This window comes from Didymosphaeria variabile, assembly GCF_027946475.1.
Source record: "Didymosphaeria variabile strain IMI 356815 chromosome Unknown scaffold_8, whole genome shotgun sequence".
Classification (NCBI taxonomy): domain Eukaryota; kingdom Fungi; phylum Ascomycota; class Dothideomycetes; order Pleosporales; family Didymosphaeriaceae; genus Didymosphaeria; species Didymosphaeria variabile.
Window position 1 is genome coordinate 1494287 of NW_026611627.1, and position 25766 is coordinate 1520052.

Below are 25766 nucleotides of genomic sequence, written 5' to 3' on the forward strand. Positions count from 1 at the left end.
ACTTCGGTCATTCGTACAAAGTACAACTGCAACACGATGAATACCACGATATCTTTCAATAACACGAAAAGATTCTCTGCAACAGGGCAGAGACAGCCTATTCTGTCTGACCAAGACACTACGATCTTGATCAACGGTACATCGAAAATGGACACCACAACCCTTCTCTCTGACAGTGGCTGCGACTTTCGGATCGACATGGCCCCTACAATGATGGCGAATAGGGTGAATAGTGCGGTGTGGGGGCGTGCTCAGGATCCACTGGACGAGATTGGGATGCCCTGGACAGAGTACATGAATGCGAAAAACACAACCCAAGCATATATCTATGTTCCTGGATTGTCAGAATATAATCTTTACACATATAGTGGCCCCGGCAGTCCATTCCTAAGATACAACCGCTCTGCAAATTGCGCTGATAAGGACATCATTCATCTATCCACCCAGCTGGTCAGTACCGGCGATGGGCGTGTAACAACTTTTCGCAGTAACTACTCGCAGAAGGCCTGGGAATGCCAGCTAGAGGTTACCACTGCGGACATCCCAGTCAAGTATTCACTTTCTTCAAAAACCGGCTCCCATGTTATATTTGATCGCGAAGAGTTCACGAAGAAGCAAGTTCCGGTCGATAAGACTATTCTGAATGAAGAGGAAGTACGGAGGCTTCTGCATCACTCTAACTGGCTATCCTATCTTAACCCTGCACATTACAAAACCGACCATTCTGCGCTTCTACTCTCCGCTGGGTACCAGTACGATTTCGGCTCGATGATTTCGGATGACCATATTCCGCAAAAGGCCCAAGCTATCATGGAGAGTTTCCTCGCTGCCTTGATACAATCGTCTGTAGTGCTTCCGGATGCTTCCGAACTGCAGACCGTTTTAGGAAACAGCGCGCTCGTGAGAACCCGCGTAGAGGTCTTCCAAGGGACGGGGATAGCGCTGTCCGTACTCTATGGTTTATGCGCTCTCATGCTTGCTGCACTTGCCTGGCAATGTGGCGCAACTCAACGATCGCTTAACCTAACGAGAAATCCATCTACTACAGAAGGCGTTACTGACCTCGTTGCCTCGGGACAATGGAATAGGGAGTCATGGAAGACACTCTTCATCGCATCTACAGACGAGGCAAACACGTTGCTTCGGAACCTCACATATAGGACTAATGAAAAGCTTCTAGAACACGACCAGAATTCGAGTTTAGAGAAATTCGATGCAAGTCATGCGTTGGAGACAAACAAATCGGTGCACGACTGGAAGCCGACAACACTGCGCATTCCTTCTCTCATCAGCCTCGCTTTCTACTTGATCTTGATCACAATAGCAATCTCGATACTCTATGATTACGCCACTGGGAATCGTCTCTACCAGAACGTCTTCGTAGATCAAGTAAAATTTGGAGAAATTGCAGGACATGTAGCCAGGTTCACACCTTTTTCCATTGTTCCGACCTTTCTGGCCGTGCTACTCGGGATGTGGTGGGACGGTATACAACAGAAGTTTTGCCAGCTACAGCCGTTCATCGCTATGACACAGCCTGAAGGCACGTCATGGAAAGACGGCCCAGGCATGCATTATAGTGCCACCAACTGGATCAAGAGTTCCTCTCGCGCAATTCTGAACAGACATTGGCTGTTGTTCTTCGTCATTGTTGGCAACGTCCTGTGCCAAATCTGTAAGCGACCAACTGTGTCGGTTAAACGTTCATTGCTGACCGCTCGTAGTCGTGATAACAGCTTCCGCATTGTTCGCACGCGAGACGGGCTATGTGTCAACGCATACGCGATTGAACACAACGACTGAACTTCGCCGTCTTCCTGTCATTGCGGACGCTCGCAATTCTTTTTCATCGACCAGCGATCCGCTTGCAGCTAAATCCTGGTCTCAAACCAACGAGACGAGCTTGCTCTCCTCTGCCGAATTGGAACGAGACATCGAAATCAATGCCGATTACAGCATTTATTGGGCAGAAGATTCTAGCTGGTTATATAGTGCCACCACCGAGATCGTCCAAGGAGCGGACGAGCCGGCGTGGAGCATGAACGGATGGGCCTTCACACCAGTCGAGTATTCTGGCGTAGCGAATAATGAGACCATGTCAATTATGACACAAGCTATAAGAGCCCGCGCAGATTGTAGCTCCACGTCTGGAAGCTATCAGATCTCTGACACAGAATCATGGCTTCTAACCTACGACCTTACCGACACAAACATTTGGAATACTTCTGCGAATCCGCAAGGCATTGAGAAGGGATATTGGATTGGAAACTACACATTATATGGCACGCCATGGAACGATGTTGCCGTCTGTGCGAGCGTTTCGGGCGCCGCAATGAGCGGTGCGATGTGGAACGACTACAGTGGCGACATGCCGGGTAGGTTTCCCTACCGCTTCTCCAATTGGCCAATCAATTTTACGGCGACCTGGATAGAGGGCGCTGCTCAGTCTGAATTCTTTCTACGCGATAATTTCACTCAAAACCTGACAACGTACGATGAGAGGCTCTATCCGGCAACCTGGTGTGGTGACACTCACCCGCGGCTCAATCTTTCCATCTTCATCGAAGCACCAAGATTTCAGTCAGTCAGTTGTCGACCAGTCATCGAAATCGCTAGCGCAAAAGCGACTGCTGCTCAGGATGGTAGTATCAGCGACTTTGAATTATTGGAAGACCCGCAACCTCTCCATGACCCGTGGAGAGATGTATTCATCAGTTATACGCATAACAGCAGCGATGCGGGCCAGTCGCCAGACCCTACTCAGTTACAGCATCGCAATGTCACATCGAGGTATGTCAATGCATTCTTCTCATGACGCACAAGACTCACGTCCCGCAGCTACGGTATCTACTTCCTCTCATCACTTCTCAAAGCACCCCAAATTGGTTACGAAATCTCGGATGATGAAACAAATGTTTGGGGCTTCGACATCATGTACCCAAACGCCACGTCAAATGGTGCTTCGTATTTCATTCGTGAAGGTGATTCCGGCAAGGACTTGATGTCCTATTGCATGTACTATCTCGCCGACAAGAACAGCACTGCACTGTTGACGAACACAACATTGTATTCTGAATTGGTGGACAAAACCATCCGAACATTCTTCGCGCACTTTGCTAGTGGGGATGCGAACTCGACGACGCGACGAGCGTACCAGCGGGCAGGAGACAAGATGCCTGATCTAGGCAAGAAGGTCGTACTTGACGCGAAGACAAAAACGCTGAAACAAGAAGACCCGGAAACATACCCGTTGTCAGACACGAACTCGACCGTGGATGCGCAACTGAACAAAAGGGTTCAGCTATTGAAGATGAATCCTGTCGCGACGTGGCTTTCATTCGGTATCCTGGTCTCCCTCCTGCTCATCACCATGGCTATAGCATTCCTGCACCGAAGATTTCTATCACCACTACATCGCAACATAGCGAGCATGGCTGACGTCATGCTTCTTGTTGCTGGGAGCGACCATCTTCTTGCGCTAGTGAAGGAACGTGGTGTAGAGGCGCTGCGGCAGGACGAACACTTGCGTGTGAGGCTGGGCTGGTTCAAGAGCGAGACTGGAAAGCTGCGGTGGGGTAGTGAGGTGCTGGACAGTGGCAATGTGAATGTGGGGAGTGGTCAAGGCTTAGGAGTGGTGTGGGAAGAAGGGAATGGATCGAGGACGCAGAGCAAATGGGAAAGGGTCAGGACAGGGCTAACCAAATCCAGCATTGGAAGGAAGAAGATGGGATAGGGAGGGTCCGGCACTTGCCCGACATATCGCCTTACGCCCGTAGCTCGCTAACACGACACAATACATATACTATGTATATCCATCCTGCCAGGGCTGTGCCCGTTCCATGTGGCACCCACCAAACAAGCGACACCAGGTGCCTGACGTATTGAGCGAGCGCCGCCGACAGGCTTTTGTTGGCTACGACAACCTGCCGCGCCTGACACAGAACTCCAACCTCTTGTCCGAACCTATCCCAATGACACGATGCGGACCGGTTCGAACGAGGCCCTGCCATTGGTCAAATGTCTCCCCATGGCTGCCGTTCACCACGAAGTGCGCTCGCGTGCAGCTGACTTCTGTCGTTCCCAGATGCAGCTTGCAGACGCTCGCGGCCGGGTGCACGTATGGTAGAGGCGGCGTTGGGGAAGGTCATGTGACTGCGCGGGATTTTGGCGTTTCGGCACCTCGGCGCCTCGGTAGGCCGATGTCTTATTCAATTATATTCTACCGTCTGCACTTCCTCTCTTTGCTCATGCTCATATACTACCCTTGAAGGGAGCAAGTTGTACACAGCTATGGAGTTGGGAACCTACGTGAGTGAGTTGCCGCATTCTTGCCTAAGACACTTTTCAGGCATTTTGTAGTTCTGCGCCCATCTTTTGAACGCGATCGTTGTCATACAAAGTGTACAAATCCGTACAATACGCCCACTCGTCCTCACGTATCGGATGCGTTCCGCAGTGATGGTCGGCTCGGAGATACCCAAAGACGCCGATGAAGGTGCTTTGAAACGTGAGAGGATATGAAGGCTCTTTCGAGCCGCGGTGAAGGTGCGAGTGAGAGACACGCAGGCAAAGGCGCAAGTGAGAGGTACGTGCAAACGGCCGAGCTAGCGCTGCCTGTCTTCACTTGACTGCTCCTCGCGATAGTTCTCTCTACTGCGACACTCGACTTTCTTGCAGCAGCAATGGACGACGACGGCGAGCAGCAACGTGACAAGACGCGACAAGACGGCGGAACGTCCAGCAACGGAGGCGGGCAGCAGGTGAGATTTGGTGGGTTTGGGAGATTGTATTCGGGACTACGTCCTGCACCTGCGAGCGGGCGGTTTTCTCCAGGATGGCTCGGATTGAGTGGCGCACGGCAGCATCCTCTGCCAGCCATTCCCAGCACACCACGATCTCCACACAGAGAGCGTGGGACAGGACTGTTTCCTATGCTCGGCTCACCCAGCAGAGGAGGCCACAGTCCTGCAGCATCGCCTGCTGTTGGTAAAACACCCGCGAGCCTGCGGAGAGCGACACCCCACCCTGCCGGCGGTGGCGTGTTCGGCCATATTGCCGCTGCCTCGAGCAAGCGGCCAAGGATGGACATGATGGGAGAGGCGGAGTTCGCGCAGTTGGAAACGGACTTGAGGGAGATACGCGACGGCAAAAAGCTGCGTGCCAACGTTCCTGGGTTCAAGGAGCGGATGCAAAGGATGCTCGAGAGCGCTGTTCGGGCTGATGATCATAGCCGGGAGCACTTGGCCACGATGGACAAGAGGGTGGAAGAGTGCAAAGAGAGAACGAAGCGGATTCAGAGCGAAGATGTGGAAAGGAAACAAAGCATCAATGCTCTTTGTGCGAGAGTAGACGCCCTAGTGGCCGAGACAACGGCTACCTGTGCGGAAGCAAATGCTTACTTACAGGAGCTTGACGGCGTTAAGCCGCCCGACTTGCTAAGGCAGCAAGAGCCGTTGCCGAGACCGTTGGGGACGAGTGCGGCACCGATTTCTGTCGGGGCTTCGACGGACGATGACGAGGTGGAGCGGTTGAGGTAACTTACTAAGAACAGAACGGTCGGATGTGGGATACCAGGCTCTGGGGTCGACTTTACTCTGGATACGGGGGTTGAGCGACAGCTGCCTGTGATTGCTGGGTGCAAGAACCTCAAGGTACCTCCGGAGGTTACAGAGGGGAGAACGTGAGTACATGGCACCTTAGCCATGGGTGTTTTGAGTCACACAGAAAGTGAGGTGATGGCTTGCACTATCACTACTTCTGGGGGTATATTGTTGAAAGACCCCGTGGCGGAATCGACAACACACAACAACCAGATGGTTGTGGAGACGAACCACCTCAAAACCTACCAGAACATGGTAAACCGTGGGATGGGGGAAGTCCAGCACGAGGTTGTTTCTTGTGTCCAATGCCAGGTCATTGGGCGCAATCGTAATGAGTGCTCTCTGAACGCGGCATCCAGGGAAGCATGCTGTGGCTGCTTGAAGCGGAAGATTCTGTGCAGCCCAATGCTTCACTTGTTGGAGAAACCCGGTACTTTCGGCCTGGTGTTTCTCCCAGTGCCGCTCAGGTTTCGCCCCGAAAAGATTATCGCAGAATATGGTTACTGGTATCGTGAAAACGACGACGTCGACCTTCCTGCGCCACCCCCGAAGAAGCACGTGTCTCGGGGCAGCACGATCGACCTTACTACCACCTCCCCTCGTAAGGGCAGGTCACGTAAGGGCTCATCGGAAGACTACAGTGAGGAAGCGAAGCCTGGTAGTCGGGCTTTGTAGGACTGTAATCGGTTGACCCGCTTCTGTATCGTGCTATCCGGGCTTTCTCCCGGGGCACGAAGCTACAAAAGCGGGGTATTGGACACGGAACATAGGTAGACGAACTGGCACTCCCAGGCTAATACAATGATTGTCCGTCGTTCAACCTAATTGCTTACTTAAGTGATCTTTTATGCCATGCATTATCAACCCAGATGTGGAATATGTTACAATTCAAATACGGAACTACAAGAACCCGCCATCAACATAAAAAGCTCTTATATAACCTGCCTGGCCATTCCCCAAGTTGTGCCGATTTGTGGTAGGGCGATACGTCAGCCGTCCTTAAACCTGTGACTGCCCAGATTGATTCTCATGAAGCTCTGTACTGTTCGCAAGCCAGAACTGTCGATAATCTTCGTCGGAAACTATCTGCTGAGGCACACAAAGATGCTTGGGCACGTCATGCGCGCGTGAGGCGGTTTCTTCGAATATCGGCTCCCACAGGTCGATCTTGGTCTCCGCGTGCTCCCATGTACCCTGCCCATTCGACAATTGCAAGACACAAGCTTTGGTTTTCGAAGACTTCGTCGCCTCCCTAAGGGCGACAAGAAGGGAGAACATGCGGCGCAAGTGCTCGATCTCTACCTCGGTGGGCATCAATTCGTTGTTGTGAGGCGAAACTTTAAGACAGCGCTTCGTCCACTCCTCGAGTGTCACCCGGTAAGTCTTGGGCATCCGCGAAAAGAAAACTTTGCACCAGAGGCGGTGGCCTGCCTTGCGGTGCTTTTGGTGCACGATCTTGTTTCTGAGTCGCGCAGCTCTTTTTGGTGGAAGGTGCGGGTAGTTTTCGATTCCCTTCGCATCTTGCACGTTCTGTACAAGCAGCAGATCGGAAATCGATACATGCTCTCCGACTTGTTGAACTTGGATAGGCGATTCGGAATTGCTCTTTTCTCCAGTTGCGGTTTTACCGTGCAGATTCGGCGCGAAGCGAGTATCTCGAGGGATGGCGTCCTCATGTGACCATGCATCTGGGGTAAAATGGACGACACATTTAAAAGGTCCCAGTTCGTATTCGACACTATACACGGACCTTGCGCTAGCAGGAATGTTGTGATCAGATGTAGTAGCAGCTGGCATGAACTCGCGCAATGAGGCCTTGGCGTGTTGCTCGTGCTCGACGTCAGGCGACGGTCTTCTTCGGATGAACAACGTGTTCGACACTGTGTGAAGTGTGAACATTGCTGGAATTTTCCCGTGTGCATGCCGTCTAGGATCATACTGGTCTTTCGATTCTAGGGGGAATATACTGTAAAGGCTTGCTAAGACTTCCCAATCGCAGTCGATGTGCACGCGAGAATAGTCGTAGGTTGGACAAAGACAACGGAGCGCAGCAAAATAGTAGGCGAGCTCAACTTCTCGAAGTTCCAGGTCATCAACAGGCTGACTATCTTCGTTACGAAAGTGCACATCGGGTGCATCCCACATGGGAGGTGAACCTGCCAATATAGTAAGTCATCTGCAGAAGACACAGCATATCACAAAGTTCATTATAACTCGGTAGGACAGAGAAGTCGGCAGACGTAGAACTTACCTGGAACGTATATAGTCTTCCTTTTAAGATCCGCATTGAACGAGGAAACATAGCTGGGGTTACTCTGCCAGTCGAACTCGCCATCTAGAGGTTGAAATTCCGTGGTAGAGAATGATTTCAAATGTGTACCGAAGCCTGGCGAGGATATCGGCTCCCGATTAGCCCTTTCCCAATGCTCTATTTCCTCTCCTTTTCCATCACCATTTGAAATTCCGACAGTATTATCGACATTTTGCGGTGACCATGGCGAATTCTCCTTACTTGTGGTAATTAAACGCTTCTGCAGGTACAGTTGACGTTGCGCGACTTTCTGACACGGTAGGAAACTAGCATTACTCCACGCCCGAAGGCTGGGTGCTCTGAGCAGTTGCGGCCAGGAAAGCATACGTTGCTGATGCTTTCAAGATAGACTGAGATGGGTCAAGGGCGGCGTGGGCCTCATTGTTCGATGCAAGCTAAGTTTTTAGCGCCTTGGTATGACCTTCTTACGGTTAGCTTGTTGTGGTCCTAAGGCAGCATCGCCGCCGATCTGGTACATTGTTAGACCTCTATCTTGAGAGATAGCCTGCTCGCTGAACGGCGCGACGTCGAGAAACTTCTTCGCGTGTTTTCTCAACGACACGCTGGCGTCGAAGCTATCTACTCTTTCCTGTCGAAGTCTACAGCCTCCAGTGGGGTGTCGCAATACGCGTGATGCTCCCAACATCCCGTGTACCTACCGATGACTTGACGGACAGAAACATGCTCACCGTGGTATATTATTAAGAGCGGACTTGCTAGCAACGTTGAGCCTCAGGGTGACACCGTGGATGTTTTTGTCAAGTTACTGGGTTGGGAGAGGTATGAGTAAACTTCTGTCAGGTCTATATTCGCAGCGTGAGCTGATGCTATCTACTTTCAATCAGATGAACCGCAACATCCTAGAAGCTTTCGGCGATACAATACAGAAACTAGATGATCTACACCCAGCCCAGGCGCTTGCCCAGGATACTTGATCCGCCCAATAGCGCCGTAACCCCCGTGAAAACAATCAAGGTACCATACCCACTGCCGTACGCAAAGCCTACATTATCCTTCCACGGTAGCCCTCTAATCAACACCTCACTCAGTGGCCCACTTACCACGTTCCCAATGCCCCTCCCCGCGGCCAAACAAGCAAACACAATGCTTGGATCAGCGGTCTCGCGCTTCTTTGTCACGTCGCGCATGATGCCCGGCCACGCGCTAGTGAAGCTACTCGCGAAGAAGCCGTAGATGAGGCAGAAGACGTAGAGGGGTGCAAGGGACATGGAGAAGCCCCAGACAACGAAGACGGAGAGGGTCGTTCCGATGGTAGAGATGAGGATGCAGGTTGTGACGTGCCATTGATCGACGATGGAGCCCATGGCCACGCAGCCAAAGACCGAGGCGACGTTGAAGAGGATGACGGTCAGCGCGCTAAGAGTGCCGGAGGCGCCGATGCTGCGCGCATATGTGGGTAGGTAGATCGAGGGGAGGAAGAAACCAAGGGCCTCGATCGTGTTGCACGCCTGATGGATGGTGAAGGTTGATGTTTTGAGGAAGGTGAAGTCGATCTTGCGCGCTTGTTGTTTTGGCGCAATGGGAACGCGTGGCTTGACGAAGTACAACAGTGGCGCGGTGAGCACGAATAGGCAGATTGCCCATACGCGCAGTGTGGTGCGGAAACCGTAATCGCGCAGCATCCATTCCATGACGAGGGGAAGAATGACGCCTGCAAGGCCGGTGCCGGCCCACATGATGCCGTATGCGAGACCTTTGCGTTTATTAAACCACTCGTCCATGTACAATATGCATGGAGAGTAGGTAAAGCTACCGCCGATGGCGTAGATGATGCCTTGCGAAACGATGAGCTCCGAAGTCTTGTTCGACAGCGAACTCAGTGCTAAAGCCAGACACATGACGACCAGGCCGCCCGATGTCGCCCAGCGCTGGTAACTCGGCCACATCTTGAGCAGTGAGAACACCAAGACCAGGTCCAGATACATGATTCCCTGAATTTTAGTCAGCACATCCATGCACGGTTGGCTCGACTGTTTGGACACTGCGTTTCCGCTTCAGGGCAACACAATATACTGGATCCGTAGACACGAAAATGTAAGGCTAGCTAACTCACCATAGCACAAGTACCGATGACGGCAACGTTCCCGCTCCCCGCGAATGGTTCATGAGTCGTATAGTAGTCCTGGAAAACGCCAAATGAGAATGGAAAGCCTGCAGGGTGTTAGCGAACTCCGCCTCGCCACCGCATATCGCATGCACCATGCTGCATGCAGCTGCAGCACGCATGGAGACGTCACAGAGCGTACTCACCCCAGACAAGGGCCTCAATCACGAAGGACGCAGCGAGAAAGAGCCATGCATCTTTTCCGCCATCCACAGGCGGCAGCTGCTGCGGACAATGCTCGCCGCGGTCTTCGAGCTCAAACTCGGACGATGCCGGACTTGTGTCGGGCATGGCTGTGTTGAGTGTCGTGTACGCAGCATGCAGATGCAGATGCACAAGGAAGATGGCAAGCACACAGAACCAAATTGAGGGTGTTCTCGTCGCATACACCCATTCGGGTGGTGAGGAGCAGCGTCTTATGAACTGGGGTGCTAGCCCCCGCGCTAGTCCCACGGAGCGATAGTGCATCATCCCCGCGAGCTCGCAGTCATGGCCGTCGGGAAACTGCGCGGTTCGCGAGATCAACGCACCGGGTTCCTGTGAAAGGCATGTAAACGCGTTCAGCCCCGAAGATCAAGCAAATGGCGGTCTCCTGCACCACAAAATCGATCCTTCGAACATCTTGGAAAGAAGACGGCCAGTTACTCAGCCAGCACTTGTCTGCAATTGCCTTAGTAGCATGCGGACCGACGGACCGCTCGCTAGGGAACGCGCCTGCGGACCGAAGCGACGATGGATCGCACGCTTCGGTTCCACTCTGTCCGCACGACTCCAACCGTGTATCGCGCAATCATATCGACTATAATGGCAAGATGGCAGTTGCTATGGCTAGGGAAAGTCAGCCATGGCGCCAGGACTCGTTTCACCGCAGCGCTCGTTCGAGCATGATACCGCCTCCGTTCCCGCAAGACTCGATGCCTCGAGACTGTCCATCACTAAGACGTTACATCCATCGACCCTACCCCCAGCTGAGGACTTGACGTTTGGCAGTCATACCACAGGTAAGTATTGATTCTGCGCCGAACACTCTGAACGAGTGGGTCAGACGATGCTCATGATTCGCGCAGACCACATCCTCCAAGTCCGTTGGACCGCGGGAAGTGGCTGGCAAACGCCCCAGATCGCGCCATATCAGCAGATAGAGCTCGATCCTGCAGCCGCTGTTCTCCACTATGGATTCGAGTGCTTCGAAGGCATGAAAGCATACAAGGATGCTTGGGGCAACGCCAGACTTTTCAGACCCGAGATCAATCTTGACCGCCTCAATCGGTCGGCTGCTCGAATTGCGCTGCCGACTTTCGATGCCAGCGAGTTACTCAAGCTCATCGTTCGCTTTGTAAAGCTCGAGGAACGTTTCATATACGGGTAAGCAGCTGAGCAGGCCAGTCTGCGTCCGAAATCGGCAGGAAAATCTGACGGTGCTGTCGCAGAAAACCGGGGTACTCGCTTTACCTCCGCCCCGTCATCATTGCGACCAATTCCAATCTAGGTGTCACTGCCCCCACAGCCGCCCTCTTGTACTGCATTGCGTGTCCTGTCGGTCCCTATTTCTCCGCAGGATTCAAAGCCATCAATTTAGAAGCGACAAGCAGCGCCGTGGCGACTAGAGCCTGGCCTGGAGGTGCAGGGAATCACAAAATAGGTGGCAACTATGCGCCGTGTACGTTTCTCCGCGGTCTAGTCCTGGCCCTTGAGGCGCCTCGAACTACACAAATCGAGTCGCATTCCGCATTTCATGACGTATGCTAACCTGTGTTCTCTTTCATCCAGGTATCGCTCCGGAGAAAGCTGCCAAAGCGCGAGGGTTCCAACAGCTTCTTTGGCTATCCGGTGCCGACGACCGTATCACAGAGGCCGGTACCATGAACCTCTTCATAGTGCTGCGGTCCGAGCAGGAAGAACAGTTCGAATTGATTACACCGCCTTTGGATGGAATGATTCTTCCTGGCGTGACGCGGGACTGTGTTTTGAGTCTGGCCAGGGAGAGGCTCCGGCCTTCGGGATGGATCATTAGTGAGCGCCAGATCTGCATGTCAGAAATTATACAGGCAGCAGGGGCGGGGAAGCTGGTCGAAGTCTTCGGAACAGGAACAGCGGCTGTCGTCAGCCCTATCCGCTCGATCCAATATGGGGACACCCTAGTGCAGTGCGGGCTGGCCCGTCATCAACGCGCGGGAGCGATAACGGCGTTGTTCAAAGAGTGGATCGAGGCGAGGCAATACGCTGTGGAAGAACACCCGTGGAGCGTTCCGGTCAGCCAGATCAGCTAGTAGTGGCAAGCAGGACAGAGGGTATAGTGCTCAGTCCCCGAGCAGAATCGTGAAGCCTGCAACATAGGACGAGCTAAAAGATAATTATTATGTGCAAACCTTGCCTTCTTCCAGCTCGGAAAAGTGCCACGTTTGATGAATAATAATCTCCGCAACTAGCGAGCCGACTCGTTGAGGCTTACTCCTCAGCATGCTGATTGTGGGGGCCTGCGATGAGTTCCGAAAGGGTGTCGCCTGCATGGCCGGACTTTTTGTAAGTGGATTGTTGCCTTCCCCATGGGGAATAGTGCTGCTCGTTCAGACTAAGGAACCACTCTGATTGGCTCGCCCCTAGCAATGCAAATGCCGTATCCCTAGTCACCTCGTACGCGTCGCACGCAAAGACCTCACGGTCCAATCGTGCGGCTTGTTGATGTCATTTCTCACGCTTTGTCCAGTTCAGCTGTGGATGAGCGTGCAGGTGCTCGGTGCTCTCCTCGTCGCCACATTGTACCTAGTCCGCCACAAAGAGAACGCGGGATGCCCTTGGCTCTGGAACACCAAGTCGCCATTACGTTCACCAAAACCTTCCACCATGGATACGAGCGGATATCGTAAAATCACACGCCGCAAGGGTGCATGTGTAAATTGTCGGCAGAGGAAAGTACGATGTAAGGGGGCGGCACAGTTGACTGTTTGGTGACGTGATTGCTGATAGTTGCAGGTGACGGAGCAGCAACTTGCTCGCAGTGCCTTGTGAGCTTTCTTGTGGCGTGTTGCATGCGTTTTGGGAGCGACTGACAGTAAATTGGGTAGAAGCTGAATTTGCAATGTGGTTATAGCAACAATACGAGCAGCCGGAATGAAAAGCCTCGTCGGAATACGCTTGAAATAAGGACTGACGGGGGTCAAGAGCGGCAGACCAATGTGGACGGCGGCCTCCCACAAAACATCGATGGCTTCACAATCAGTCCTAGTCAGGGTGCCAACGGGGCGGATTTGGGTTCTTACTTTTTAGACTCAACGCTGTAAGCCCTTCCACTCTCAAGCTCATGTACCCTTATCTAACGCAGATAACAACATTAGCACGGGCCTATCATTCCCCACTCCAGCTATCGAGGGTATCAATCCACAGCTTTTGACACCAGACGTTAGCGACGGTATATCTCCCTGGGCAAGCGGTGCCGTGTCATGCGACGAAGATCATCCGTTAGATCATAGCATAGAATTAGGTGATGATCCTCACCAGAGCAGAGTCTGGCCGGAAGAGCTGTATAGTGCGTGGTAGACCGGCCCTGTCGTTGCTTTGCTGACCTTCATGAGAGGACTTTTCGTCATTCGCAGTCGTTCGTTTTATCAGTCAGTCGGCAAGCGACTTACATGATCGGGATGAAGATCTTCAACGACGCATATGGAACAAGGTGCGTGGCTCCACGAGAGTGGATGATCCACACAAGATATGCACGCATGCGGCGCTGCCATCATATGCACAGCCAGAAATCTTGCAGTTCATCGATCGTAAGATTGCCCTAAGCATCTACCAGATCCGCAGGCTGCTGACATCAGCTTGTAGTATTCTTCCAGGAACACTACAGGTGAGCGCGTATGCGACAGGTGTGAGAGGGTCTGTGTTGACACTTGCAGCTACCCCATCTTCGTTAGCAGACAGCTCATCGTGGAGGTCTTGATGGAAGCCATGAGGTCGACGAGCCATATTGATACGAGCGCATTGATTCTTTTAAACTCGGTACTTGCGATCGGCTGTCGAAATACTCTGCGCAAACAAAGGATGAACTCTGAAAAGACGTCGCCAGTGTCCCCCATACGTCCGCTACAATACTTTCAGTGCGCATTAGATCGCCGGACAGAGCTCTCAAATGGACCACCGACTGTTTTGAAGCTACAGGTACGACCTTGCGTCCGCATCCCGAGACCTTTATACTAATGTCTTCGTGCAGGCTCTCGTTTCCATGGTAAGTGCCCCAAAACAGACATTCTGGAGCGAGCTTAATTGCCATAGATTCTCTTCGTGCATCGCGGCCACGATGCAGCTTTGACACGATCTTTGCTGTCTCAGGCAATTAGCATGATCTCAGATCTCAGCTTGACTACACCACCAGCAAGGGAGATAACAGGCACTGTCACCAACCCCGAAGAGCTTGAGCGTCTGTTCTGGCTCCTTTATTCCATCGAGAAACCGCATGCGCTGAGGTTTGGGGCCCATTCCGTAAGTACTATTTGCCGTGACCCGACCGGTTATATAGACTGAGATTCGACGCAGGTGGTCGACGATGACCTGCTCGTGTATCACGCTCCATCCAAAAAGCGATCCGGTCTCTTCACTCAAGGCATAACAGATTATTCAGGCTGGGAAATTGTGAACTACCGCTATGCGCGTTTATGCTCGGTAATCGTCAAGACGTTGTATAGCCACATGTCCCTACGAATGACAGCAGCGGACGTGTCAATGGCAATCGAGAAACTATCCGGCATGCTTGAGTCTTGGAGGTTGTCAATACCAGCCGCATATCGGCCGGACCGAGATCTAGACGGACCAGAATGTCACGAGCATGCTGGAGATGCTATGATCAGGTCGGACATATCCCTCAGATACGCAGAAGTATCTTTCGCCATTCATCGATGGGTTCTTGCCACGACCAATTGCCCTCCAGAAGTGGTCAAGGTTCGAGCGTCGAGCAAGATCCAGTGCGTGTTGATTGCAAAAAGAGTCCTCGGAGCAGCACATTCATGTCGCACAGATTCCGGCACAGACTGGTGAGTTATTGCGACTAGTCTATTAGCTCCGATCCGACAAGGCGATCTGCTGCCGATCGCTGTCCTGACTGACTGTGATAGGCCTGTCGTCATGCTACCGGCCTTATCCGCCATAGTCCTGTACGTTTTGATGAAAAGGGGGGATGAAGGAGAAGACTGTCTGCCCTACCTTGGCATAGCATCAGGCTTCTTCGGCAAGTTGCGTGTGAAAGCCGAAATTGATGCGGACCTGTTTGCGGAGCTGAGCGAGCTGTTCTTATCAGCACATCCGAAGACGCTGGGCCAACATCAAACACCGCCAGAATCCATGAGTGACTCTGTGGAAGGCGACTCGTTTAGATTGCAATTGGAGCACAAGGGAATATGTGAGACAGCAACAGGCGAGCTTGGATGCTTTGATTTTCCACAGGATATTTCCGAGAGTATATTCGACATTTCCACTTTAGACGACATGATGATGCCAACGTAGACGAACGAAAAAAGATTGTGTATAACAGCGACCAATTCAATTCACACGTTGCTCGGGGCGAAGCGATATATCAATCTTTGCGAATGAGACAAATCTACCAAACGAGTGCTTCTGGTCCACGATGATCCGCGGAAGGGCTGCTTTGGCTCAGCGGTAATGGACGTCGTCGCGCGGCTGCCCGCAGACGAACGCCTTCTTCGTACCACGGTGATAATTGACGTCTGAGATCCTCGAAAAGTTTAATCTGCGTTTCAAATGCGAGACTCGCCTCGATCTCGCCAATACCACTGAGCAACTCTTGCTTGCGACGCTCCGGAATCTCGAAATGACCAATTCTAACGCCGCTCTCTGTTCGTATAGCTTGTTCGCGGAGGCTGATTCTGATAACGTGTCCCGCATTTGATTCAGTGGCAATGCGCTCTACGACATCCGCCTTGACCTGGGCCAGTAGCAGACCGTTCTTGAAAGCATTGTTATAGAATATGTCTGCGAAGCTCGGAGCGATCACGCAACGAAAACCGAAATCTTGCAACGACCACACGGCATGTTCCCGAGAGCTGCCACATCCGAAGTTGGGGCCTGTCGCCATAAGGATTGATGCATTGCGAGATTCAGGGCGGTTCAACACGAAATCCGGTTTAACGCTTCCGTCCGGATTGTATCGGAAATTGAAGAATAAGGCGTGGCCTAGGCCAGTGCGCGTTATCGTTGTGCAATACTGCTTCGGAAAGATATCGTCCGTGTTTATGTTTGCTCGCTCGATAGTGGCTACAGTTCCCTGGATGTCGTCTTCGAAGCGCAAATCAGTAGCGTGCTTTGCTGTATGCTCCGAGTGTTCAGAACTGGATAATGCGGAGCTTCGTCTCCCGGCGCCCTGACCATAGTACACGGAATAAGCCTGGTTCAGGCTGTCATGGTGTTCTTTGACGTGTTTTTTAACGGCCGACCACACGCGCTTTACTTTACTTGGAGAACCAGAATGTTCTGACGATGAGGATATAAGAGAAGATTGAGAGGAATGGTCTTCGTCCGACAGTGTTTCACTATCACTTGAGTACACAGCTTCAACGTCAACACTGACGTGCTGCAAGCGCGACGTAGGATGGGCGGGTTCCACAACCTGCGATGGTGCAGCCAAGGTGCCTTTAATCGCCGTGGCAGCAGCGACTACCGGCGAAACCAGATGTGTTCTACCGGCTGTACCTTGGCGACTTTCGAAATTGCGATTGCTTGTACTGGCACATCGCTCTGTCGGTGCAAGAGAGTCCTCGTTCAAGCCCACACAGAGACTACATCCAGCCTCTCTCCATTGGAAACCAGCTCGTTTGAAGATGACATCGATCCCTTCGTCCTCAGCAGCACGCTTTACTAGGCCTGATCCTGGAACGGCTAGGGCTAACTTGACGTTGCGTGCGATAGTCTGTCCTTTCAGAATCTGAGCAGCCGCGCGAAAATCTTCTATGCGGGCGTTCGTACAAGAGCCGATAAAGACCTTGTCCACATGCACATCTTCGATGCGGGTTCCAGGAATGAGGCCCATATAAGCCAAAGCCTGACGACAACTCTCTTTCTTGACTGAGTCCGTGAACTCGTTGGGAGCGGGCACAACACCATTAATCGGTACGACCTGCTCAGGCGATGTACCCCAAGTGACTGTTGGCAAGACAGCGTCGGCATTGACGTGCACGAGTTTGTCGAACGCAGCGCCCGGGTCAGTCCGGAGCGTCTTCCAATAGGTTTCCGCGGTGGCCCAGGTTTTGTTCGGTGCCATCTCCCGCCCTTTGATGTAAGCGAAAGTTTTCTCGTCCGGAGCAATGAGGCCCGCCCTTGCACCGGCCTCGATGGACATGTTGCAGAGTGACATGCGGCTCTCCATGCTAAGAGTCTCGATGACTGGCCCGCTGAACTCGATCACCGAGCCGGTTCCACCGGCAGTCCCTGTTTCGCGTCAGTCCAGGTCCGGGGTTCTTGAGCTACGATATTAGGAGTATAACTCACCGATGGTGCCAATAATGTGTAGCATGAGATCCTTGGATGTCACTCCAGAGGCAAGATGGCCATGAACTACAACGCTCATGTTACGGCTCTTAGTAGCCACAAGCGTCTGGGTAGTTAATACATGCTCCACCTCGCTGGTACCGATGCCATGGGCGAGGGCTCCAAAAGCTCCGTGGGTGCTGGTGTGGCTATCTCCGCAAACGATGGTCGTCCCGGGTAGGGTGAAGCCAAGCTCTGGCCCGATGACATGAACGATACCCTGCCTCTTCGACCGTAGCCCGAAGTAGGGAATGCGATGGCGCTTGACATTTTGCTCCAGCTTCTGGACTTGGATACGGGAGTCTTCGCGTGTGAGATATGTTGACGTCTTCACGTTCTGTGGCCGTTCTGATGTAGGAACATTGTGATCGGATGTGGCGAGTATTAGCTCAGGGCAGCGTACGGAGCGACCGTGGTTGTCGAGCCCTTCAAAAGCCTGGGGTGAAGTGACTTCATGGATGAGATGTCGGTCGATATAGAGTAACACGGTACCATCGTCGCGCTCAGCGACGACATGAGCATCGAAGATCTTCTCGTAGAGCGTCCGAGGGCGAGTAATCGAGTCCATGGCTTTTTGCGACTGCGTATCCAGCATGTCCGCACAGGACAGCAACTATGTGGTCTTCATACTGCTGTTTCGGTTTTCTGCTCGGTGCGGTCCACGGTTGTGGACCACGACACACATGCCGGTCCGACGTAGGACGCAGCTCAGGGTTGGGCTTGCCGATCAGCGCTCCGAGCCGAACCCGCGGACCAGCTCGCTCCTGTCACCGCATCTGATCAATTACTGTCTGCCGAACGCGAAGTCACAGAGGGCATTACCGGCAGATTTGACTTGCTGTTTGTGTGTGCTGCGAGCTGTGTGATGGAATTACGAGGTCAGTGGATAAAATGAGCGATGGCTTCGTCCATGGAAATGCCACAATCTCGAGTACGCCAAATTTGTTTGCGATGTGCATAACAGAGATCGTAAGTACAATGATCGCATTCTGGTCGTGAACCACTCATTCCCGACGGGTTAACTTCGCGTCTGCTATTTGATAGACGGAAACAACCACCGGAGTTCGTCAGATGTAATATCCAGTAGCCCCAAACGTGAGAAACGTGCAAATCAGTGAAGCAGGTATGATAGCGTCTGCATGAGGATGTGACAGAAAGAGTGCGTTGCGAGGGACATGAGATGCATTGGAGTGGAACTCTATTTCCAAGACAAGCCATGCTATTTTAGGTAAGTGCCGAGGTTAGCCCTCACACCTCTCTCTATCTGCCAGTTTTCACAAACTCCCTTACACCACCGATCATCATTCATGCCGCCGCCGCAACCTGTTCCAGCTGCTCTGGCTCTGGGTAGTGGACAGCGTTCCTCATCGCCTGGTATTCCAGCGCAGTCAGATCCTCGTACATGGGCTTCTCTCCTGTGACAAATTCCTTCAGTGGGCCAACGTTAACGTGTCGGTCTGCCTTTACAAAATACACCAGACTCCACCTTTCCGGAACCATATCAGCATTCTCATCCATGTTATGAGGCTTGGTCACGCGGTGCAGACCAGCGCGCACGCTGCCGTTCGTCCATCGCTGGATTGTCTCTGACGCAATGACTACGACCTCATCGTCTCCATTGTAGGGCATCGGAATGAAGGCGCCGGGGTTTTCGCGATCCTCGTATTCCAACCCGCCAGTGCGATCGGGGAATACGAGCGAGATAATACCGAAGTCGTTGTGTGGCCAGATGCGACTGACCTGGCCCGTCTCGAGCGTCTCGCGCTTCACGGGCGGGAAGTGGTTGATGCGGATGGTGGTAGCCTCATGCGTGCATTTGGACGAGAAGAGCTTGGACTCGTGACCCATGGCCGAAGCCAGCACCTCTAAGAGATCGCTGCATAGGTCACCACAGTCGAAGAAGAACTGGTCCATGGTCTTCTGGTAGCCCTCCAGAGCCTCCTGCGTGGGCCATCGGTTGGGGAACTGTTTGTCATCTGGGTGCCCACAATCGAATGATTCCTGGTGGTGTCAAAGTGGCTCGTCACTGCCATGGAACGAAGATGTATACCTTGTTGTCGCTGAACTTAGGCGACTCTACGTCGCCAGTGTTGCTCTCCAACCACCACGTTTTCTCTTCACCAGGGGGGCTCCAACCACGCTGTTGACCCTTCTTGGGGTCGTTGATGATATCCTTTTTGTCGGCAAAAGGAAGCTTGAAGAAGCTCTTGATCTGTTGCTTCATCAGAAATGGCTCAGATGAGAGCGAAATTTGACTAACCTTGCTGAAGGTATCTTCGACCACCGGCAGAGGCACGCTGTGGTTGACCAATTTGCAGAAGCCAAACTCGGTCAACGACTCAAGGAACTTTGCACTGAATTCCGCACGTTCCTGTGCTGTGCCATTGGACAGGCAAGCAGCATCAAGGACAGGGATGGTCTTGACCATTGTTGAAGGTGGGTGTAGTAGAATTGAGAATCGTTGGAGAATCTGTTTATGAGCTGATGATCAAGTCGACGCTCTGTGATGCCGATACCAACAGCGCGCAGCTGGCCAATTTGAATTGATCATGGATTCCCAAAAATCCATCGCGAAACGGTGTGGAGTTGCAGAACGTCGGTCCGTCGGTGTTGCAACGATCGTTGCCGTATATGGCCCGGACCGAAGCCAAGTCGGCACCATCGCCGGTCCGATCGTACCTTACAGCCGACTGTGGCTCGGCTTGTGGCTCGGTGCAATGCATGGCAAGGATCATCACACCATGAAACTGTTCTTCTAGATATGTAAGTCGCTGGTGGTTCGATGCCCAGACCCCATCTCGAGAGCACGGATAACGCTCAATAACTTCATCATGCCGATGTGAGTAGTTCTCCGTCCCAAGTCACACCTGATCTCCTTCGCCAGGAACAGCGTGCACTAATAAATATAGGCTACACACCTCCTCAGAGAAATACGAGTCCTTCTCACCACCCACTCTCAACGACCGCACATGGCCGTCCAAAAAGATCACAGATGCTCCACGCTGGTTGGCGACAGATCTTCGAGATGGCAACCAAAGTCTTGCTCATCCCATGACGGTCGAGCAGAAATGGACTTACTTCAACCTGCTTGTCAAAATGGGCTTCAAGGAGATCGACGTTGCTTTCCCTGGAGCCTCAGATACCGAGTTCAACTTCACCCGCCGATTGGTCGAGACCCCCAATGCTGTCCCCGACGACGTGTGGCTACAGGTGCTATCACCTTGTCGAAGGGAATTCATCAAGCGAACTGTTGAAAGTGTAACTGGAGCCAAGCAGGCAACCATCAGTCTTTACATTGCATCAAGCGATTCCTTTCTGGACACCATTTTCGGTCTCACGCAAGAAGACATTCTCAACATGGCAGTCGACTGCGTCAAGTACACACGAGAGATTACAAAAGATGACCCCACGCGACAAGACACGACCTGGAACTTGATGTTTAGTCCCGAAGCATTTTCCGATACCGATCCATCGTATGCTATCTCGCTCTGCGACGCGGTCCGTCAAGCGTGGAACCCAACATCAGAAGTACCAATAATCCTGAATCTCCCTGCCACAGTTGAAATGAGCACCCCAAATACCTTCGCAGACCAAGTCGAAATCTTCTGCCGTGCCTTCCCACAAGACTCCGTCATCGTATCTCTCCACCCCCACAACGACCGTGGATGCGCCGTCGCAGCCGCCGAACTCGGACAGCTCGCCGGCGCACGGCGCGTTGAAGGCTGCCTTTTCGGCAACGGCGAGCGCACAGGAAACGTCGATCTCGTCACCCTTGCTTTGAATCTATATACGCAAGGCGTAGACCCTAAACTCGACTTCTCAGACCTCCCAGCCATCAGGAAGACCGTCGAAGAACTCACACGGATACCTGTCCACACGCGTGCCCCCTACGCAGGCGACTCCGTCTTCCTCGCCTACAGCGGCTCCCACCAAGACGCCATCAACAAAGGCTTCAAGCGATGGGAGCATCCGGCCTCCACAGGCACGAAAAACATCTGGAAAGTCCCCTACCTGCCGCTCGACCCGCACGACATTGGAGCCACGTACGAATCCGTTATCCGCGTAAACTCACAAAGCGGCAAAGGCGGCGTTGCATGGACGCTGGAGCGCAGCGCGAATCTTAGGCTGCCAAGAAGCCTACAGCAAGAGTTTTCCAGCATAGTGAAAGCGGTTTCCGATAGGGTGCAGCGGGTATTGAGACCGGAGGAGCTGCAGGAGTTGTTCTTGAGGAATTATCGTGTGCTTGAGAGGGAGGGCAAGGTGCTTGAGCATAGCGCGGCTGAGCTCGGAGGGGGGAGGTTCGAGGTCCGCGCTACGATACTCATCAATGGGCTCGCGCGTGAGATCAAAGCGAAAGGACCCTCTATCTCTGCTGCTTTGTCGGCTGCGCTGGCTGTTGGCACTGGTCTACAGATCTCATTCGACGTGTATCAACGTAAGTGGACGGAGAACGGCAAAGAGCAGGATATGGTGCTTGCTATGTGCGATTTGAAGCGCGGAAAGTCAACATCGTGGGGAGTGAAGCTTGGTTCGACCCTTGAGGCTGAGTTGCTTGCTTGCCTTTCTGCTGTACTGGTGAGTACCATTCAAACCTGTTGCTATCGATGTACTGATCGTAACCTAGGGACTGGAGAACTTGTTGCAGAGCCTGAGGTTACTCCCGCTCTTCCACGGCGCGAAGAGCGAGAACACTGACACAAGCGGTTTTTTTCGCAAAGCCGTTTCAGTAGGCCCATGTTATACCTTCGGATGATACTTCTTACGACATAATAATGCTTTTTTCTACTCATGTATTTGTGAACAGATTATTTGTCTTTTGATTGAAAACTCTTCAAGTCTTTTAACAGATTTTGGCCTTCCTGCATTCCATCTGCGTTGAGTGTGTACTTGGTACCACTGAAGCAAGGCACAAGTGACCCAGCCATCTCCTGCTCAATCTTGAACTTGAATCTCCATCCCGTACAGTGTCCAGGCATGAGAATCTGGGGTGTCAGTGCTTTCAGGCCGTTGATCGAGCTTTCGAGTTTGGCTGCGTCCCCATCGGCGAGATGGAAGCCGCCTATTACGGCATAGAGGGGTGCACCGCCGCCGAGCTCAAGGGCGTGGCGGCAGATGTTCACGATGCCAGGATGGCTACAGCCTGCGAAGACCACCAGTCCCTTTTCCCTAAGCTTACACACCACGAACCGCTCATCCTTGATCAGCTCATCCGGCACCCATTCGCCCTTGCCAGTGAATCTCATGCCTCTTGGAAACCCCACCTCATACTCCGTCTTTCTCGGCACCTCACCAGATACCATGAACATACCATCCAGCACCGTATGAGACTGATCGTTCTTCACCACGTTGCCGCCTGCACTCTCTATTTCTTCGAAGGTGGGGTCTGCCTCCAATGAGGCAATGAAAGGGCCTGCGTTAAAGCCGCGGTAAATGGGACGATCAGGGTGCACGTCCACCGTTGGTTGACCAAGCGGATTCTCCTCCTTTCTTGCAGCGTTGATAAGGCGAACAGCGCGAGGTATACCACCGGAGTGGTCGCGATGCCAGTGGCTCAGATGCACGTGTTCGACGCCACTAAGATCCGTCCTCGACCTCTTCACATTCCGCTCAAACACATCCTCTTCCGGACCAGCATCGAAGAGAAGCGTATGTTTAGTTTCTCCCGAGGCGGCAGTGATCATGAGAGATAGCCCGTGGGCCTGGATGCGAACATAAAAGGTAAGCTAGGACACACGTAGGGATGAAGGTAGGAGCGGGCGTTGTTTACCCCGCAACAGATGTTGTCCATTCGCATCTCCATTGCCGCCGGACCGCGGGAGCCGCGGGGCAGCTCGGTGAGCCGGAAGGAGGTTGCATCTACGACGGCTGGACTCTGAGACTTGGAAATAGGGTCGATTTCGTTATCGACTAGGACCTGGATGTCGATGGTATCAACATCTCGGAGCATAGTGAACATGATGGCAGCTCTGGAATGGGATTGCAGCTACTCAGGTTGCTCAGCTCGGTCCTACTACGACGTTGAGACGGTATTTATACCGACAAGATCACGACGTTGTGGGAGGCAGTGATTATGCTGTGCCTCGCGCTACGCCGGTGCGTACTGTCGTGAAGACTAGCGCTTACTGTAACGCACCGTAAATGGTAAGAGCATGACAGCCTATGCGGAAAAGGACAGCTACACACGTTGCCCGGCGGGCATGGTCGGGCTGATAAGCTGGGGGATTTGTTCGTCTACATGGAGTCGGAGGCATTTCACTCCGACCCTTCTTCTATGGCAATTCCTTGAGCTTCTCTGATCTCTATCCCCAAATAGTAGGTAGCGCATGTTCACCGATCAGCAAAATGCACACCTAACAACGTGATATACTTCTGTCTTTGAGACCGTTTCGAGTGTTCAAAGCGCATAAAAAGAACTGCCAACCACCTCTATTGTAAGACGACATCATCGCCATGGAAATGACTTTAATACCTTCCCTCGACCGTCTGTGGTATTGTGCGTCCCATTCTTCTCTCCCTTCATGGTCTGCCGTACAATAACATCGCCTTCATCCCCACGCTCCTTCACCACGTGAACAAGCTCAGTCGACTCCGCTATACATCCAGTATAATCATCCGGATCTATGAGAGAGAAGAGACCATTGGGTGCAGATCGCTCACGAGTCGCTCAGCTGCACCGCGCACTGCATACACTAATCAGCATAGCGCAGCATGGACAGTCTGGCACAAATGAAATCGCTAGTACGCTACATCGATATACAGTCAAGCATTCCGTTGGAATCATCCCATTGACATCACTCCCCGAGAAGCCGAAAGGTCTAGGTCCCATTCCTCCCTTGCCGCTCAATGATATATACCTCACTGCTCCCCCTACTACTGCTATCACCCTTTTGTCCCTGCGGACTATACACCTCATCCTTCTCGACCTCTAGCTCGTCGATGCGGACTTCAGTAGTGGTCGTCTTGTTGATCTCGCCAGCGCGCAAGGTCTGTAATTTGATGCCTCCACCCCCGTTTCCTTCTTCATCCATGCGGCTGTATGCGCCGGCAGAGTGTCCAAGGTCCGTAGCCCGCACCGAGCGGGACATGTGGCGAGGTCGCGATTTCGACGTGTGCGTGTGCGAGATGGATGTGTTTGTGTCGCGGAGGGCGCCCTTGACGAGGTTCATGAGTTGATTTAGGATGGTGAATTCGATCTTGAGCTTGATAGAGTACACGGCGCCTTTGTAGGAGGTTTGAATGTCATACACTAAGAGAGAATATTAGTGCGATGATTTACTTCGAGCCAGGGAAATGCTTCCTCTTGGACAGGGGCTTCGGGCAGGAGACTTACATCCAGCGAATTCGAGACCCAGCGTTGTGGCATCCAGCACGATAATCAAGATACTCATCAGTAACGTATGTATGATGACTTTCCTTCCCCTAGTTCCTCTCGCGTTCTCCTGCGCGTTGAATAGCGGTCCTTCGGAGCGCAGCATAACCGACGTTTTCCAGATGTATATCCCAGAGAGAAAGCATTCCTGTACGAAGAACATGGTGACCTGTATCTTTTCTACGACCGAATAGATAGGAATATACGGCGCTGGGTCGGGCGCGCAGTTCGAAAGGAATGTGAGCACACCCGTGGTCCCGTGCAGGATGACACCGTCAGCGATAATGTAGACGAGGATCCACTTCACCCAGGGCGCCTGCACCACGAGATGCAGTCTCGAGTATAGCACGACAGACTGTCCGGTGACCATGGCAATCCATCCTGTATAGGCGATGACGGTGTATCCGATATCTCTTGCTTGAGAGCCATCGTCGTTGATGTGATAGAACTTGAGGAATTGGCCAAGACAGTGAATAAAGATGCCATACGTGGCGACGAGCAAGGACCAGTAATAGAAACCCGCGCGGCGCTTGAAGAAGGATTGGATAAGGATAGTGAGCTCGAGGACGTTGTACCATGCGATTGTTGTGAAGGACGCGATGACGATGGAGTTGACGAAGGGAAGTTGGACGTCGGACCCAATACCCGAGTCCTCGGTGGCTACCACCATGAGGGTGGGAGAGCTTGTTAGCACTCACTCACAGTAGTATATCGCGAACAAGTGTAGCTAGTAAGCGCGCAGATCGATTCTTGAGATATGGGAGATCGTCGAGAGGTGGGCCTCAGGATGCACATGTGCTCCTAACTTATGGACTTGTGCTACCTTCATCA

At 52.6% G+C, this 25766-nt stretch overlaps 11 protein-coding genes across 11 annotated transcripts; 5 read left to right on the plus strand and 6 right to left on the minus strand.

Annotated features, from left to right (window-relative positions):
- Nucleotides 1-147: 147 nt before the first annotated feature.
- On the plus strand, nucleotides 148-3733 carry N0V89_010725 (uncharacterized protein; the record flags this gene model as incomplete). The annotated part of the gene is made up of 3 exons (XM_056219466.1): nucleotides 148-1675; nucleotides 1725-2790; nucleotides 2839-3733. 3 exons carry the CDS (start codon nucleotides 148-150, stop codon nucleotides 3731-3733), a joined length of 3489 nt encoding a protein of 1162 aa, XP_056066593.1.
- Nucleotides 3734-4682: 949 nt separating this feature from the next.
- N0V89_010726 (uncharacterized protein) lies at nucleotides 4683-5537 on the plus strand (the record flags this gene model as incomplete). The annotated part of the gene is made up of 1 exon (XM_056219467.1): nucleotides 4683-5537. One exon carries the CDS (start codon nucleotides 4683-4685, stop codon nucleotides 5535-5537), a length of 855 nt encoding a protein of 284 aa, XP_056066594.1.
- A 1062-nt stretch (nucleotides 5538-6599) lies between these two features.
- On the minus strand, nucleotides 6600-7935 carry N0V89_010727 (uncharacterized protein; the record flags this gene model as incomplete). The annotated part of the gene is made up of 2 exons (XM_056219468.1): nucleotides 6600-7756; nucleotides 7929-7935. 2 exons carry the CDS (start codon nucleotides 7933-7935, stop codon nucleotides 6600-6602), a joined length of 1164 nt encoding a protein of 387 aa, XP_056066595.1.
- Nucleotides 7936-8810: 875 nt separating this feature from the next.
- Nucleotides 8811-10327, minus strand: N0V89_010728 (uncharacterized protein; the record flags this gene model as incomplete). The annotated part of the gene is made up of 3 exons (XM_056219469.1): nucleotides 8811-9863; nucleotides 9986-10083; nucleotides 10183-10327. 3 exons carry the CDS (start codon nucleotides 10325-10327, stop codon nucleotides 8811-8813), a joined length of 1296 nt encoding a protein of 431 aa, XP_056066596.1.
- Nucleotides 10328-11090: 763 nt separating this feature from the next.
- Nucleotides 11091-12306, plus strand: N0V89_010729 (uncharacterized protein; the record flags this gene model as incomplete). The annotated part of the gene is made up of 3 exons (XM_056219470.1): nucleotides 11091-11401; nucleotides 11467-11696; nucleotides 11807-12306. 3 exons carry the CDS (start codon nucleotides 11091-11093, stop codon nucleotides 12304-12306), a joined length of 1041 nt encoding a protein of 346 aa, XP_056066597.1.
- Nucleotides 12307-14371: 2065 nt separating this feature from the next.
- On the plus strand, nucleotides 14372-15529 carry N0V89_010730 (uncharacterized protein; the record flags this gene model as incomplete). The annotated part of the gene is made up of 2 exons (XM_056219471.1): nucleotides 14372-14496; nucleotides 15142-15529. 2 exons carry the CDS (start codon nucleotides 14372-14374, stop codon nucleotides 15527-15529), a joined length of 513 nt encoding a protein of 170 aa, XP_056066598.1.
- Nucleotides 15530-15623: 94 nt separating this feature from the next.
- Nucleotides 15624-18134, minus strand: N0V89_010731 (uncharacterized protein; the record flags this gene model as incomplete). Its single annotated transcript, XM_056219472.1, has 2 exons — nucleotides 15624-17467; nucleotides 17528-18134. The coding sequence occupies 2 exons, from the start codon at nucleotides 18132-18134 to the stop codon at nucleotides 15624-15626; spliced, it is 2451 nt and encodes an 816-aa protein (XP_056066599.1).
- A 737-nt stretch (nucleotides 18135-18871) lies between these two features.
- Nucleotides 18872-19994, minus strand: N0V89_010732 (uncharacterized protein; the record flags this gene model as incomplete). Its single annotated transcript, XM_056219473.1, has 2 exons — nucleotides 18872-19567; nucleotides 19617-19994. The coding sequence occupies 2 exons, from the start codon at nucleotides 19992-19994 to the stop codon at nucleotides 18872-18874; spliced, it is 1074 nt and encodes a 357-aa protein (XP_056066600.1).
- Nucleotides 19995-20397: 403 nt separating this feature from the next.
- Nucleotides 20398-22261, plus strand: N0V89_010733 (uncharacterized protein; the record flags this gene model as incomplete). The annotated part of the gene is made up of 2 exons (XM_056219474.1): nucleotides 20398-20405; nucleotides 20476-22261. The coding sequence occupies 2 exons, from the start codon at nucleotides 20398-20400 to the stop codon at nucleotides 22259-22261; spliced, it is 1794 nt and encodes a 597-aa protein (XP_056066601.1).
- A 110-nt stretch (nucleotides 22262-22371) lies between these two features.
- On the minus strand, nucleotides 22372-23522 carry N0V89_010734 (uncharacterized protein; the record flags this gene model as incomplete). The annotated part of the gene is made up of 2 exons (XM_056219475.1): nucleotides 22372-23265; nucleotides 23334-23522. 2 exons carry the CDS (start codon nucleotides 23520-23522, stop codon nucleotides 22372-22374), a joined length of 1083 nt encoding a protein of 360 aa, XP_056066602.1.
- Nucleotides 23523-24381: 859 nt separating this feature from the next.
- N0V89_010735 (uncharacterized protein) lies at nucleotides 24382-25605 on the minus strand (the record flags this gene model as incomplete). The annotated part of the gene is made up of 2 exons (XM_056219476.1): nucleotides 24382-24812; nucleotides 24897-25605. 2 exons carry the CDS (start codon nucleotides 25603-25605, stop codon nucleotides 24382-24384), a joined length of 1140 nt encoding a protein of 379 aa, XP_056066603.1.
- Between the last annotated feature and the right edge of the window lie 161 nt (nucleotides 25606-25766).